At 37.9% G+C, this 16,350-nt stretch overlaps 3 protein-coding genes across 10 annotated transcripts in view; 1 reads left to right on the top strand and 2 right to left on the bottom strand.

Moving 5' to 3' along the window:
- LOC131426236 (uncharacterized) overlaps positions 1–282 on the bottom strand; it is a 38,427-nt gene extending 38,145 nt beyond the window's left edge. Inside the window, exon 1 of one of the 3 annotated variants that reach the window (XM_058588816.1) lies at positions 195–282. The gene's annotated coding sequence lies outside the window, so the exon portion shown is untranslated. Of the gene's footprint in view, positions 1–63 lie in introns of all 3 variants that reach the window. The other 2 variants (XM_058588814.1, XM_058588815.1) reach the window with 2 other exon arrangements.
- Positions 283–4,607: 4,325 nt separating this feature from the next.
- LOC131426238 (zinc finger protein 70-like) lies at positions 4,608–6,526 on the top strand. 2 transcript variants are annotated; one of them, XM_058588821.1, is made up of 3 exons: positions 4,608–5,003; positions 5,052–5,513; positions 5,577–6,526. In XM_058588821.1, the coding sequence occupies exons 2-3, from the start codon at positions 5,071–5,073 to the stop codon at positions 5,992–5,994; spliced, it is 861 nt and encodes a 286-aa protein (XP_058444804.1). In that variant the 5' UTR covers positions 4,608–5,003; positions 5,052–5,070; the 3' UTR covers positions 5,995–6,526. The 2 variants fall into 2 exon arrangements, with proteins under 2 accessions (XP_058444804.1, XP_058444803.1); XM_058588820.1 differs by having other exon boundaries at positions 4,609–5,003; positions 5,065–5,513.
- Positions 6,527–9,684: 3,158 nt separating this feature from the next.
- Positions 9,685–16,350, bottom strand: part of LOC131426239 (protein kibra) — an 82,858-nt gene continuing 76,192 nt past the window's right edge. For all 5 annotated transcript variants that reach the window (XM_058588822.1, XM_058588826.1, XM_058588823.1 and 2 more), the window contains exons 7-9: positions 15,956–16,116; positions 15,557–15,884; positions 9,685–15,483 (exon numbers count right to left, since the gene is read on the bottom strand). In XM_058588822.1, coding sequence (XP_058444805.1) covers positions 15,231–15,483; positions 15,557–15,884; positions 15,956–16,116 — 742 coding nt within the window. In that variant the 3' untranslated portion in view covers positions 9,685–15,230. The remainder of the gene's footprint in view (positions 15,484–15,556; positions 15,885–15,955; positions 16,117–16,350) is intronic.

Raw genomic sequence — 16,350 nt, forward strand, 5'->3', positions numbered from 1 at the left:
AAATCTGATTGAAGTTTTGAATAGTTGGTGCCACCATTGCCTAATCACGTTTAGCTGACTCACGTAGATGCTTATTTCCTGTATATCAATTTACCAATCAAACTAAGCGTATAATCTTCACGGCCCATTCACAAAACACTATAATTAAAAAGCAAATCAACTGGAACTTTCTTAAAATTTCACAAACTACCGACTTATTTTAACAAACTACTTAAACAACTTCTGGAATGTACGGAACCCCTGGATGGTTTGTTCGATGAATGTTTGTTTACGTTAACTCTTGCCGATTCATGTTTTTTTGACAGACGGACCTGTTTCCAACAAAAATGAACACAGAATGAATCTCCAGCTGCCAAAGTGCCAAGCAAAGAACCCCAAAGGTTAGAGAATTTTTCTCACCGTCTCTCTCTCAAATTTTGAGCCGATGTTTATTCGGCACGCAGCCAAATTATAATCATATAAGAATAGTCACAGACAACGGATATCCAAAGTCGTGTCCATGTTTTCAAATACATTGTGAAAAATTTCGATAATAGCTTGAATTTTGGATGATCCGTCTAGCGAACAGAAGGGGTGGATCACCTCTCACATATCAGCTGTTTTTCAAAGAAGGTCGAATCTAACATTGACAGCAAATGGAGAAAAACATCTTAGACTTTGGTTTCAACTCCTATTTAGAAATTATCGTATATTCTCAGATTAATTTTTGATTACTCGATGAATTGTTGGTTTGTCTTTAAAAGGCATACAAATTACTTTACTTTCCTTCTATATTCACTGAATAAATCAATATGAAAAAAAGTTTCACTGCTTTTCCGATTTGTTTACTTCTATGCTTTGCTGTGTGAATTATGAAGTTGCGCCCACGCGCATTTTTTTTTGTGAAATTCCGTGACTAAGCAAATCTGCGTGCGATTTTACTGTTTCATTTACTATTTTCAGTAGTAAAAAGCTCGAAAACGATCTAGAATAACAAAAAAAAAAATTCGGTTGATTTTTTCAGAAGGCCGTAAGAGCAAGTGACAGTTTATCTTTGTTTACTTTCTCTTCTATCAATTACCAAGAGGTTTCCACGTTTATCACTCAACTCTTTGCATAAAATGATACCCGAAACTTTCGACTTTCAAGCAGAATTGTGAAACTCAAGAAAATTCTTTTAATCACATCACAATAATCGAAAGAGAGAGTGATTAAAGAGAAATTGTCACTTGCTTATACGCCCTTTTGAAAAATTAACCGAGAATTCAATCAATTTACGAATTACGTTCTTCTGAATTGTGTCATATATGGATTTACATTACCTGTAAATTTCACAATTTTTTTGCTGTGTATTGAACATCAAATCTGTACAAAATGTTCATTTCGACCTAAGTAACAATGAGAGATTCTCTTTGTTTACTTTCTCTTTCGATTATTGCGACGATGACGATGTCCAGCCAGCGACTGGCACCATTAAAGAGGTGACAAGCTATTATAAATACACTCTCCTACTCAATGCTTGATCGGAGAAATAGGTATAAAGCGAGAGGACTAGTGTTTGATGGACAGAGAAGATGTTTGGATATAAGGTATCGGTCGGGTGACGGCCAGGATGTAGACCATGTTCGATGTACGTTGCTACTATATCTGTTTCGAGTTTTAGAGTGGCTAAAACAAGATCGGAGTGGCGAAATGGTAGCGCGTATGCACGGAATGCATAAGAACGCAGGTTCGAGTCCTGTCTCTGAGCGTATCTTTTTCCAAAAATTCATCTTTTCTATTAGTTTTTCTTTCACTTGGCTTCTCCAATATATATTTCCGCCCTTTTCGTGTAATATTACAACCTTTAGAACGACACCGCGATTGTTGTGATTTTATATCGTAATCGCTGCACATCAGAAATGTAATTTCCTATCAGAACCGTCTAAATATTAAGTCAAGCTGATGTAATCTTATCAATACGTTGTTTCGATGTAGTGACGTGTGATTCATTTACAATATTTCTCGCAAACAGAACATTATTGCATTTGCATCACATCGATTGATAATCACATTGAGATTGTTCTATTTCTTTTTTACGTACCAAATGTGTTTCGATTTTGTATACCTTATGATAAAAAAAGAACCGGAATTTTATTAAAAAACGCAAAATTTTAATTTTTAATACATTTCTTTATTATCGCCTTCAAAGTACTCTCCTCCTGCGGCAATACATGCATGCCAACACTTGATCCAATTTTCCGTACAAGTTTTATAGGCCGCCGAAGGTATGGCCTTTAGTTCACGCAGCGAATTCTCTTTTGTGGTCTCTATGGTCTCAAAACGCGTTCCCCGCAATGGCAATTTGAGTCTGGCAAAAAATCATCTCTTTGGCCACATCAACACGACGCTGTTTTTGAATGAAATTCAGTTTTTTTTGGCACCAGCCGAGAAGCGACGCGTTTCGACCCAAAACATCAGTTAAAATGTGTTCGGCTGATCCATAAGAGATGCCCAACAGCACAGCAATCTCTCTAATCGGTACAGAACGATTTTGCAACACGATTTGCGTCGCCGATTCAATGTTTTCTTCAGTAACAGATGTTGTTGGGCGGCCAGGGATCTCATCATGATCCAAGCTTTTAGCGTTTATACCACTCGTATGCCTGTGTTTTTCCTAGACACGATTCACCAAAGGCCTTTTCTAACATTTTCAACGTTTCGGAACACTTAAATCCATTTGCAACACAAAATTTGATGCACGCACGTTGTTCTATATTTTCATCCATCATAAAAATCGCCACACGAAATTTTTTCAACATCTTTGTATAGACACCAAACAAAAACTAATCGTACGATATGCGTCAAAATTTGACAGAATGTGTATAAAAGTGTTGCCAATGTTGAGAGAATAAAAGTTTACCGATTGGACGAGCGCGGAAATTTTAAAATGAAAATTCCTGTTCTTTTTTTATCATAAGGAATATTATTTGTATTATGAAGAATAAAACACTATTTGTCCAATCTTCGATATTCCCGGCACCCTGAAAAAGTCTGCTAAATTTTGTTTGAAATCAGACAATGTTTGGAACGATTTGCCCCTAGATATGTATCGATATTCACTTCATTTGTCGGTAATAAGGATGTTTTTGACGTAGAACTACGTATTTCTTTACTATGCTTCTCTGGGAGCATTTTCAAAATTTCACAACACAAAAGTGTAACGAAAATACTCCAGGTTTTATTTAATAATTTTCTCCCATTTGAGCTTTTTCTCTCATTCTTTCACGAAACGGATGAAAAAAGGTGTAAGATTGTTATTAATATCACGATTATTACATAAAAATCAACCGAATTTATGAATAGACCATGTTGGACGTTTAATAGCTTCAGTCTATGATAATCCATGAATGGACAAAACATCGAGTGCGCAGGCTGTCATGTACGTCAAGACAGTGGAACAACATCCGGCATTATTCAAGTGGTGCTTCAGTCAAATGTTATCCAAAGAACTGTTAAGATTACTTTCTTTGAAAATCAAAGCAATTTTGTTCGTGGAAATAATTGTCAACCGTGTTGAAAGTTGAAGAAATGGTAACATTCGGTTCTTTTCAGAATCCAAAGCATTTGAAGAAGAACTAATGAGAGTATACTTGAAATGGATGATTTATTAGTAGAACAATGTGCATTTTTAAAGTGATCTGCCCAGAGCTGGCAATACTCAGTACTCCATCATCACCGAGTCCAGCTCACCTGCAAATCGATTTCAAAAGCATCGCCGAACGAGTTGAGTAACTGGGTAACCATTTGTGTAGAGAAAACATCGTCTCAACATCGTAGTGTCAAGCAATCAGCAGATGAGCGCTGAGTGCACATCAAATATTAGAACCCACTGAGAGACGATTTGTGAGTTGTGATTTCATGTGTTTGTACACCAGCAAGAACAATAACCAAAAATCTGGGTTGTGTTGGGAGCTCTGTGGTTTAAGCATACACTCACCGGTGTAGCTCGGTACGGTGATGCCAAACTCAGTATGTACTCACTTTTTAAAACTAGGAATGAGAGTTAAATGCTATGAAATCAAAACTGAGAACTATCAATACCATCATAATTTGATGTCAGCGGTGCTCTGTATAGGTGAGTGTGCTTGTTTAGATCAGCGATGATTTTCATCTTTACCGTCATTTTACGGATCGTAAACCGTAACCATCGTAAACCATGAGGTGAGCTGATGAATAGAAAAAAACGAATCTTATGAGCGAGATTTTGCCACCCTTGGATCTGCCCCTTGTCGACAGCAATCCTGTGTCAATGTCTCTAATATTACCTACAACAAGTTTTTTTTGTCGTTTCCGAGAATATGAAAATTATTCAGATTGAAAGATCGATAATTTCTGAACATCTTAAACCCTGCAATATGTTTTTAACCGGGCTATAGTAAGGAATTTACACGACATATTCAGTATATCAATATAATATGACATGCTAATTTTCCTCTACACGTAACTCAAACTGAGTATTTCAAATTCAATATTAATTATCAGAGCTACTGTGTTCTGAGTCAGAGTGTAACTCTACTAACTGTCAAATCGTTGCCGGAGTCGAGATTAAAATTGTAAACAGGGATGTCAGGTTCACAGATTTTGAGTTTTGTGCACAGATTTGAAAACTGACACAGATTTTCACAGATTCTTGAATAAATCACAGATTTTGGAAATGGAGTACAGTTTACCACCAAAAAGTACAGAAAACGGAAAACGGAAAAATCACAGATTTTGGAAATGGAGTACAGTTTACCACCAAAAAGTACAGAAAACGGAAAACGGTCACAGATTTTCACAGACAGGTTTTGGGTTTCAACACAGATTTTTGAAAAAATGACCTGGCATCTCTGATTGTAAACACAAGAACACGGAAATTCGATTTTATTTATTGTAATCGTTGATTTGTTGCTTGCATTCTTATTCTTCACTAAGCTTTGTGGGTCTGAATCTTATGTTCTGGAATCTTTATCATGATTGAAGAAGCAACATTAAGGATCCATGTAAGTGAGAAACATTAAATAGTTTTACACGTTTCACTATTCTACTAGTACTTATTTTTAGGAAAAGATGCTAGACAACCAAACACTGGATCAAACACAACAGGACGAAATTTCTCCCGGCAATCAGAAGACGGAATCTGGCATCTCAACCGATGATCATTCTCGCCCGCACGCTTGTGATATATGTGGCAAACGATTTCTCAACAAAGGACATCTTTACGATCACATGCGGGCGCATCGCGCCGAACGACTTTTCAGTTGTGGTATCTGCGGAAAAGCATTTTCCCGAAAAACCGGAATACGGCAACATCAGTACACCCACTCCAGCGAACGACCGTACAAATGCACCACCTGTGGCAAAGATTTTGTTTTCAATAGCTCGTTAACTACCCATATGTCCCTTCATACGGGTGACTATCGACATAACTGTGAGGTGTGTGGCAAAGGATTCAACAGAATGTCAACGTTGAAGAAGCATGAGCGTGTTCACAGCGGCGAGATGCCGTCTAGGTAGGACTATTTGATCGTATATATCTCTATCGAACATAATCGAATTTACAAATTATTTCGCAGTAAGAAACCAAAGACGCCGAACAGTTTGCATGTGATTTCTTCCGCCAAACTTGTAGAGTTCGCACGGCCACACGAGTGTGAAATATGTGGCAAACGATTTTCCAATAAACATACCCTTAGCAAACACATCCAAACACATTGCGGCGAACGGCTGTTCAGTTGCGATGTCTGTGGAAAGGCATTTTACAATACTTGCAACCTGGACCGGCATCGGGTCGTGCATACCGGCGAGCGACCGTACGAATGCCAGTTGTGTGATAAAACGTTCAGCTTTAAAGGTAACCTCGCCGCTCATATGACCATTCATTCGGGTATCTATCGGCACCGGTGTAAAACGTGTGACAAAGGATTTCACAACACCAGCAATCTAAAGAAACACACGTGCAGTGGTAAATCAGGCCCGTCAATATTGAGGTAAGCTTGACAAAAAAGTTCTGCCTGACAGGAGATTTGTTGATGTGGTCAATTTGAAAATTTGAATGTCCTCAATAGTGGACAGACGTTCTCTTAGACGGATTTCGATTTCCTACCGTCACGTTAGACTGACCAGTCTTGAACTGTTACAATCATGAAAGTTATTAATAATATATTTTCTAACCGATATCAGTGCTAATCAAGAAATATATGGCCTTCATTGATTCAAACTAAGTTGATGCCTAATAAATTGAATTTGAAGACATGGTGATTGAAATCGTCGGAACAAGCTGTTCGATCAAATGAAAAAATAGTAGAATGATCGTAAAAATCCATAGAAAATCATGAGATGCTGTTATATCGACCTGGAAGATGTTGACTTACTTTACGGCTGGACAACGCCTCATCAGGCTCTTCCAGAGATATTGTCTACCGTGTGATTAGGACGGAAAAAAGGATTGCAATTCGCTCTAAACAAGCGTTGAGATCATCGAATCATGTTTGTTATTATGTGTCTTTATTTATTCTTCAAATATACTGGTAAAAAAAAATATAAAAGAATTTGTTTTTGTTCCACATTGAAATGTAATCAACGACCGTGAAAATGTTACAAATCAGTCCTTTTAAGAGCGATAAATGTTTACAAAAGGACTATTAAAACTACTCTTCTGTTGGAATATGCAAATCGGATGTGAAAATAAACATTTCAGTGGTCTGCCAGAAATGAGTTCCGCGTTGCATTATGATAGTTTCATTCGTTGAAATAGGCATCTACGAAATAAAATAATAAACATCAAAATTTAGTATGTTGCTATTTCGCGAGGCAACCCCTTCACAAAAATTGCTTTAGTATTGAATCGATTCGCACAGGAAGCATCTCTACAGCGGGTCATTCACAGTGCGAGTTTCGCTTCAAACAACAAACGATTGCGTCATCCCACTGCTGGTCGTTTACAAAGGAGCAAAATGCTTCGAAAAGTTAGCAACGGCCGAGAAAATTCCACCAATCAGCCCTTTTAAGGGTTATAAATGTTCACAGATACTATAAGCTAACTCTGGAGAGTTTTTTTCAATCTAAATTTATCGGGTCAATCAAAAGTTATAGTCGAGAACGTAAATTTTTTCTTCGAATGCAGAATTATTTCAAGTTTTGAACATTTTTGTTTGAAGACATCCAAAAAGACAGTTTTGTCATTCAGTTTCTAATACTATTAGCTGAAACTCTGGAGAGTTTTTTTTAATCTAATTTATCGGCTCGATCAAAAGTTATAGTCGAAAACGTAAATTTTTTTTCGAATGTAAAATAATTTAAAAAATTTGAAAATTTTTGTATGAAGACATCAATAAAGACAGTTTTGTCACTAAAGTCATTCAGTTTCTAGTACTATTAGCTAACTCTGGAGAGTTTTTTATCTAAATTTATTGGGTCGATCAGAAGTTATAGTCGAAAACGTTTTTTTTTCTCAAATATAAGATATTTTTAAATTTTGAAAATTTTTGTATGAAAACATCCAAAAAGACAGTTTTGTCACAACAATCATTCAGTTCCGAATACTATTAGCTAACTCTGGAGAGTTTTTTTATCTAAATTAATAGGGTCGGGTATCAAAAGTTATACACCCCTATTCAGTATGTCGATCGATTCGAAATATTCCAATCGAATGTGTAAATTTTCATTCTGCATTCCGTTCGAGTTGGGTATGAACTCGAATATCATTCGTTCGAGTTGTTCAATTTTCGAACATTATTCGATCGCCTTGCGTACGTATTATTTCTGTTCGGTTCAGAATTGTTGTAATTTGTTTACACAAGTGTGACGGTTTCGTTGACTAAGAAATGAATGATATAAAACGAACGTGTAAGTAGTTTTGACAGCTTCGACAGTTCGAAATTTCAAGTGTTCCCGAACGAGAGTCGATTGGCACATTGTCGCAAAGATGATTTACCGGTAGCGACACCTGCCAATGAAAAATTAAACCAAGAAAAGAGGATTCTTTCGGAAATTTTCATATCGGCAGTAGTGATTTGTAACATTTTTATCGTTTTTCCAGTAGTACAAATAGATATCAGCAGATATAGATAGTACACTCGGACTAGAAGAAAATCGATTTCAAAGTGATTACTACTACTTTTTTTAGTGTAAACTATGATTAAACATGGAAAATCTTCAGAAATGTGTGAAATTGGGTAAGGTTAGGTTTTTTCGGATCAATATTTTTTTAAACAGAAACTTTTTCTTCAACTTCTACTACGATTTTTCAAATGAATTTGCCATAAAAAGTTTTCATAAGAAATCGTTGAAATGGTGGAGTAATTAGAAATTTTCCTACCGATTTGACAGCTCTTGCTGAAAGTATCATGTCTAAACTTGCTGAAAGTATCGCCTCTACACTTCAGTTTTACGACAATATGCCAATCGAATCATACAAGTCGAAAGGAATAAAGAATGCAAAACTCGAACGAAAGGGTAGATTCGATCGTATCACAAATCCGTCGGATTGCAGAATCGGCGTGATAGTCGAAAACGTAAATTTTATCTTCAAATGCAGAACAATTTTAAATTTTGATAATTTTTCTGTAAGAGACACCCAAAAAGGCATTTTTGTCACAGCAATTATTAAGTTTCTATTTTTATTAGGCAGCTCTGGACAGTTTTTCATCAAAATTTATAGTCGAAAGTGTAGAATAACTTGATAGTTTTGCATGAAGACATTCAAAAACGCAATTCTGTCACTACCCTCATTCAGTTTCTAATACTATAAGCCAGCTCTGAAGAGTTTTTTATCAAATTTTTTCGGGTCGATCAAAAGTTATAGTCGAAAACGTGAATTTTTTTTCTTCGAATGTAGAATAGTTTAAAATTTTGAAAATTTTTGTATGAAGGCCAAAAAGATATTTTTGTTTCTATGATCATTCAATTCTTAATACTTCTAGCTTATTCTGAAGAAATTTTCATCCAACATTATCGGATCGATCAAAAGTTATAGCCGAAAACGTAAACTTTTTTTTTCGAATCTAAAATAATTTTAAATTATGAACTTTTTTAATAAAGACATCCAAAATGGCCTTTTGGTCACTATGGTAATTCAGTTTCTAATACTATCAGCTAACTCTGGACAGTTTGAAGAACATTCAAAAACGCAATTCTGTCACTATCCTCGTTCAATTTCTAATACTGGCTCTGGAGAGTTTTTCATCAAAAATTTTCGGGTCGGCATTTTGGTCACTATGGTAATTCCTTTTCTAATACTATTAGCTAACTCTGCACAGTTTTTCATCGAAATTTATAGTCGAAAACGTCAATTTTTTCTACAAATGTGAAATATTTTTTGTATTCTGAAAAAATATTTCCCCTGGTTTTTGTACTCTAAAAATTAAAGATCAATCAAAATTAATATCGGGAACTGTGGGCACTTCGTCTGTCATTTCGGTTCCAGAGATTGAAGTTTTTCTACTGGACATGGATTGCAAGACACTTCCCATAGAGTTCAATCCGAGTATCTGTCGGTTTAGCAGGGAATTTCGAAACAAACACAACAATAACTTTTCAGATCTTTTCTCTTTTTTTATTAAATGCTATAAAATCTATGTAAATATATCGCGATAGCTACAAATATAAAAATTAAATAACAAATTTTATATTCAAAACGCTTTGCCCATCATGCCTAAAACTCTATCCGACTTTTGTTGGGTGTTTTGTCACTATTTTTCAAATATTGGCAATCGACTTTTTACACTTTTTGTTTTGCACTCCAGTTGCGCGGCTACACTCCGGCAGCCGTTTCACCAATCATCATCATCACCGTCATCTCGAATAGTTGCTAAAGGCTTCCGTGCCCAAATTGGCGAGTTCTTACGTGTACTTTTACTTGTTTTTTTTTTGTTTGCATACCCCCCTCTGTGTAACCTCTAGCGCACTTTTACCCTATACGTTACGTTATGTGTGTATCTACTTTATATTTACAATCCGGGGCATTTTGCTCAAATTCGCTGTGTGCTCTGAGAAAGCTAGTGTTCCATTATTTCAAAATACTAAACCAAAAAATGTACGCTGTTCTCTAATCTAGGTTCAGGCAACGTTGAAAGCTTTGGACTACAAAACAACCAGAGTTTACGGCCGAGTTGAGGGATTATATCGGCTATACACAAACAATATTACGGTTCACTGTTTCTTTTTTTACTGATTTTAGCGATATTTCTTAGTAGTCCAGTAATTCTAGTACTTCTTCTTCCCACTGTCGATTGTTACCTAGGAAACTGCTTTCCGTTTGATGTTCAACTGTTGATCTGCTGTCCGGCCTTCTGATTTGTTACAGAATTATCATATTCGTCATTAAAAACAGACTTTGTAACTCGTTACGTAAGGCACATATTGTACAGTTATCTCTAAACAATAAATAAAAACCGTTTTTAAAATCGCTTAAATACTCTTGCAACAATTGTTCTGGCTCAGGAGTTTACCCTTCGCCTAAGCCTTAGCGTTCGCTATATCTTTATTGTCTGACACATTGTTTATTATCTACTAGCTCTGACTGACTATTCACGAAAAATGATTGTTAGATTACACGTTGTTTTTGTTACCTCTTTCAGTAATGTTAATTGCAGGAAATGCGTTTTTGCTTTTTTTTAGCTTTCTTTAAAGATTATGCTGCCTGATGCGTGTGTGTGTGTGTGTGTGTGGTTCTGTAGGGGCTTAGATTCGGAACTGGTCTTACACCTCGGGGAGGATTTTGATTCTATGTTTTCAAAACCAAATTATCGATTAATAACCCAGATTTTTAATCGACAGAAATTTAATGGATTAGTTTAAAACTAATACTCCATTACTAAACAAAAATAATCAAACAATTTATCGAGCAATCGATTAATTATATCGATTTTTTTCGATAAAAAAGTCATTCCTAACTCTAAAGTACCATTCTAATGTAGCGACTGATGCATGAACAGAACGACTAAATCACAGCAAGCTTCGACTTTTCTGATTCACTCGTCACTTCTTTGATCAAAACGTCGTCAAAAATCAGCTGATTGCAACGTAAATAAACAATCAGTAATGCAAGCGTATCACTTTAGCTTGTTTGTTACCTGAAAGTAGGAGATTGCTGAGTCGATTCTCTCACAGTAACATGTCTGTTGATTTAGAATACAATTAGGAAGTTTAGGTTTTGGGAAGTAATTTTCATATTTTGAATCACGACGTGTTGTAACCAAAACAGTCACGCAACGTCTAGTAACGTGGGTTGTTGAATCAAATAAATTTTCATTAGTCCAATTCAATCCACTTAAACAGTTGTGTTTTACTCTGCTCAGGTCATGGGCCCAGAATTGGTCATCAACGGAAGAAAGCAGATTAATCGAGGAATAATCATCCGACGATGAACAACGTGCCATTAGTAGGAGCCGCTTTACCGTTGAGCTCAAAGGACGGGAAAATTACGCCACGAAGATCCTGGAACGCTGTGTCCGATGACTGAAGGTTAGAAAATCGACGAAGAAACGAGTTTGCAAGCGATGGTCACAGACTGTTGGAGTCTGGAGACGACTAATTACAGTCCGGTCCAGTATGCAAAGGACGCCAAAAAAGTCTTTTCCGGACAGCAATCTAACACGGAAAATCGGGTTGCCGAGGAAGCTAACGTAGATTCGTTTGGACGAATGCGACAGCGTAGAAGCAAATACAAATTATAATACGGAATACTTCGACAAATTCAAGGACACATTTTACACTGTCAGAGTGACAATGTACTTTAACGAGTTTTCTATAAAACTAGCAACACTGAAGGGTAAGAACAAGTTCACCATAGTTACTGTTTATTATAGTGAAAAATAAATAAACAGTTTTTATCTGATAATCAAGATCACAAGCGAAATGTAAGTTAAACAATAATCTAGAATGGTTAAGCCACCATGAATATACTACTAGCTGTATTGATATTTGTAGATTCGTGGGTGTTTGTGTTCATTTTTCATCTTTTGTGCTAGTGCCGGTGATATTTAGACTGATTGTTGCAGTTTAATACAGTAACGATAAGCATAAACAAACAAGTTTGTTTTGCACCGTAGAAACTAGCATAAAGCGTTGCCAGAAACGATCTCCTTCCACATTTTCAAACTATCGCAATGAAAGGGAGTAATTTGCTAGGCTTACTTGTTCAGGCTGTGAACCAAACATTGGCGGTTCGTTTGTATGGGACTTGGGGGTATTATTATTTGTATTTGGTAGAAGCGTACGTTGACGAACTGATGTTCACAGCGCACAAACTTGCGGGAATCGGTTTCAAGGTCGACGACTCATGACTAGCTGCGCTGTTACTAATGGGGCTTCCGGAACACTATGTACCCATGATTAAGGGGACTCGAAGCATCGGGCACAGCTTTGATGTAATATTGCTGGTGAAAACGGAGTGTTTCCTTCCAATCAAAAAGCGAAATGGTGTCGCGGCAAAGAAGGGTTACAACTTTAGAGATGAATCAAAGAAGCAGTTGATTGTTAAATCTTAGCTACGGAGTTTGTTTACCGTCTAAAAAAAGATAGAGAATTTATTCATAATAAAACCAATCTTTTTCATGTAAGGGACGAAAAAACTAAGGCTCCCATTTCTGGGATTTGGTGGCGTATGTAGCTGATTCTCACTTGGAATACGTGTGCTACAAGAATACGGCGAAGAATATGTATAACTCTGGCGAATACATTTTCAAAGGATGGTTTTGCAACGCAAACCCATATTCGCAGATCCCTGGCAACTCTGAATATTGAAGAAGGAACACCACTAACGGACCATTTTCGACGAATTAACGACGTCAGTTAAGGAGCAGGACGCGGTTAGTCAATTGTTCATTTCACTGCCATCGTTGTATGATGTTGTTGCCACGGCCATGGAGAATCTTGAAAACGATCAATTGAAATTGGACACTGTGAAGGCGCGTTTACTGGCCGAAGAACAGAGGTCTGAGAAAGGATTATGAAACTGAACGGATTCTTGATTCAGGAGCAAGTCCTCATATGGCATACGAGGAAGAATGTTTCCAAGACTATTCAAACTTGGCACAGTGAAGAGTAAAACCTTCGTGAACGGAAATGCAATGACATTATCGTTTGGAAAATCAATTACAATTTGCTATCATTGTCGCGTTTGTTGAAAGCTGGAGCCAAAGTTAATTTCATGCCAGATCGAGCAGTTTTATCCAAGAATGGCAAAATCTTAGCTGTGGCGCTATTACAATGGAATCTGTTCTTAATGATGCAATGTGTGATTCCCGACTCAGCTATGGGGTTGTGAAGAATAACGATGACAAGATGGAGTAGCGAAACAAACGCTTCGGACACCACAGTTTCAAAAATGTACGACGTTTGAAACAGTTCGGAGCCCTGCTGATGCACATAAAGGAAACAAAACTCCTGCTGAATGTTTGGCACGGTGAAAAGCCGGATGTTGGAAAACTGAGTTTTTGGATGTCAGACATTTGGGTGGATTCCGCAGCAGAAAAGGGACAAGTTAGCTGCTGACTATTCTTCGACGGGTTATCGTCTGTGGAATACCGATACGAGGAAAATGATCGTAGCAAGAAATGTAAAGTTTGACAAATCCAATTTTCCTTTCAAGACACCTAACGAAGATATAAAGAAAGTAGTGGTTTCGGATGTAATTTCTGTTCTAGAGCCTTTCAAAAATGAAGTATTGCAAACAATCGAGCCTGAAGGTTTGGTGGACAAGGAGAGCAGATAATTCATTTGTTTGTTTGGAGCAGGGAAAGCCCGGTGGAGTTAGTTTCTGTCAAACTTGCACTCCAGCAGGCATAAAACCTCCTTATCTTTTTCATCAACAAATTACAATCATCCAAATGATACATTTCACTTGAACATAGTATTTCTAAACTAATTAAAGCTAGTTTAGAAATACTATGTTTGAGTGAAATGTATCATTTGGGTGTTTGTAATCGTGATTTACTACTTGGAAAGTACATACGAAAGTGCATGACTAAGCGTCAAACAGGAAGGAAGCTAGAATTTTTGAGAACGGGACCGAATACGTTAACGTTACCTTCAGAACAAGTATGCTGGAAGATGGAGTGCGCCAGGGAAAGACATGTCCGGGCAAAACGGAGTAGTGGAAAGGATAAACATGACTCACCTCGATTCTGAATTTCATTCGAATTGGATTATTTCGATCGAATGCAGAATTTTGCATCCTGTATGAAATTTTTCGTCGAATGCTGTGGTCGCTGCAGAAGCGGAAGCCTATTGGGAAGGCCTCAACCATTTTTGTTCTCAAAGGACACCAAAATGTTGGAGGAACGATGGGTCAAGTGTGAGATGGAGATTATACTGAAGAATACAAATTAGTACATGCGATAAAATCAGTCAACCATACCATCTGAACCGCGAGTATGAACTGTGAGAGCTACTTCAAAAAGTGTCTTCTACAACGCCTTTTACCTCTTCGGAAGCAGCATTCTAATAACACCCTGTTTTGACCATGATTTGCCATCTTGCCATTACCCATGAGTGATAAAAAAAATTAGCTTAAGTTGAGAATAAAAAAATTGATACATTTTCGATGGGACTTTTTTTGGGCTTTCCACCCAAATATCCAGCCATTCGTCCCATCCTAAAAGCTTTTTTCTTAAACGTATCCGAAACAAACGGTGCCAACATTTCCTCTCCCAATTCCGACGCACATCTTCCTGCTATGACAGCACAGAACACACACACACACACACGGTTTCTAACGTTTAAAATAGTTTTCCATTAATTATTTACACAAGTATTGCACTTTAGTTTGACTTTACAAACAATAGCTTTCCCTTCTCTGAGCAGCCTACATTTCGTATCCTGTTTTTGTTTTTGCTTGCTTCTAAATCCTGCTCGCTCTCGTTTCAGTCACACAAACACTCACTGGCTAAAATTGCGGGCATTCTGTTCTATCTGTCACGACAAAAAAAAGTGTGACTACGCTACAGCTAAACCTCGATATGTACAATTGACCCTTGAACAACAAACTAACAACTCGATTCCGTACAAAATCTTTAAAAGTAAATGCAAGTAGAGCTTTGGTTCGCAGAACAAAGCACAAAGTTGGCTTCTAGAATATTCTAAACAAACAAATACCTTTCAGCGTATTTCGATGACTGCGCCCGGGCGCTCCGTCCGTCGATAAGGTGGTCCGTCGCGGGTCGGCAGTCGCATTTCCTGTATACGAAAATTGTCATGTTTGATTGTCGGTGTGTCGGCCCGGAAGTTCACACTTCCACCCCGTAGGTCCGGTCTACATCGTTGTAGGAAAACTCCAGCTTCGAGCTGTTCGACGGACCGGGTTTGGCTGTCGACGGATCGAATGGTTTCGAAGGGCCTGCCTGTGGGGTACCATCCTCGCACTTGGTAGGCGAATTGCACGAACTTGAACACAGCTCTTCCAGGTCATCCTGCTGTTGGATGTCGGCCGGAAGTTCCGGCACCGAAACACCCCGGCGGGTAAAGAAGGCCATCTTTTCTCTACAGAAGCAAATAGAAAAACGGAATAATCAAATCTGACGCATCGAATCGACTGTTGCAAAATTATACTCACTTGAACGAAATCAGATCCAGCTTTCCTTTGCCGACTTTGGTTTTCCTTAGCTTGTAGATCTCCTTGGAGGTTTTGTGCAACAGCTTGGCCATGTGCTTCTCCTCCGGTGTGGTCGCACTGCCGGCATTCTTGATCAGTTTGAGGAAATCTTCGTTTTCCAGTGCCCAGTTTGCCACTTTCACATCGTTGTTATCCCGTGCCAGTTCCAACCGTTTCTTCAGATCCCGCAACCGGCTTATCTCGTCGGTCAGCGTTTCCAGCTTGCTCTGCTGCGCCTGGAGATCCAGTTCCAGATCCAGACTAGTACGGGGAACGGCCGGATGCATTTCTGTGGAGGGGGAAAAGTTGACCGGTTACGCTCGAAACGATAGACAATGATGGTTCATGAAAAAAACTTACTGTGGTAAACCTTGGGCGTACGATTGTGATACCGCAGCGATCGCCTTTCCACTGCCCCCCGTCGGAATGGGTGCGGTGTGACGGGATTGTTGAAGTGCATGGCCGAATCCGAGTCACTCCGGTTCAGGCGGCATATGTAGCGCGATTTACTGGCCACGGCACTGTTGAAGTAGAAAGGAAAATTGTGTGGTAAAATCATTAGCGGCCCTTACACGATCATTAAAAGTGTCATTACTAAAAAGTAATGACACTTTTAATGATCGTGTAAGGTCTACGAGTTCAGTAATGACACGAGTAATGATGGAATTCCGGATTTTCCATCATTACCAACATTATTTTGATTGATGATCCCGTCTCATTCTGAATATCTTTAGAACTATACGCGAAAAAATGAC

Source organism: Malaya genurostris, chromosome 1 (genome assembly GCF_030247185.1).
Source record: "Malaya genurostris strain Urasoe2022 chromosome 1, Malgen_1.1, whole genome shotgun sequence".
NCBI classification, from domain to species: Eukaryota; Metazoa; Arthropoda; class Insecta; order Diptera; family Culicidae; genus Malaya; species Malaya genurostris.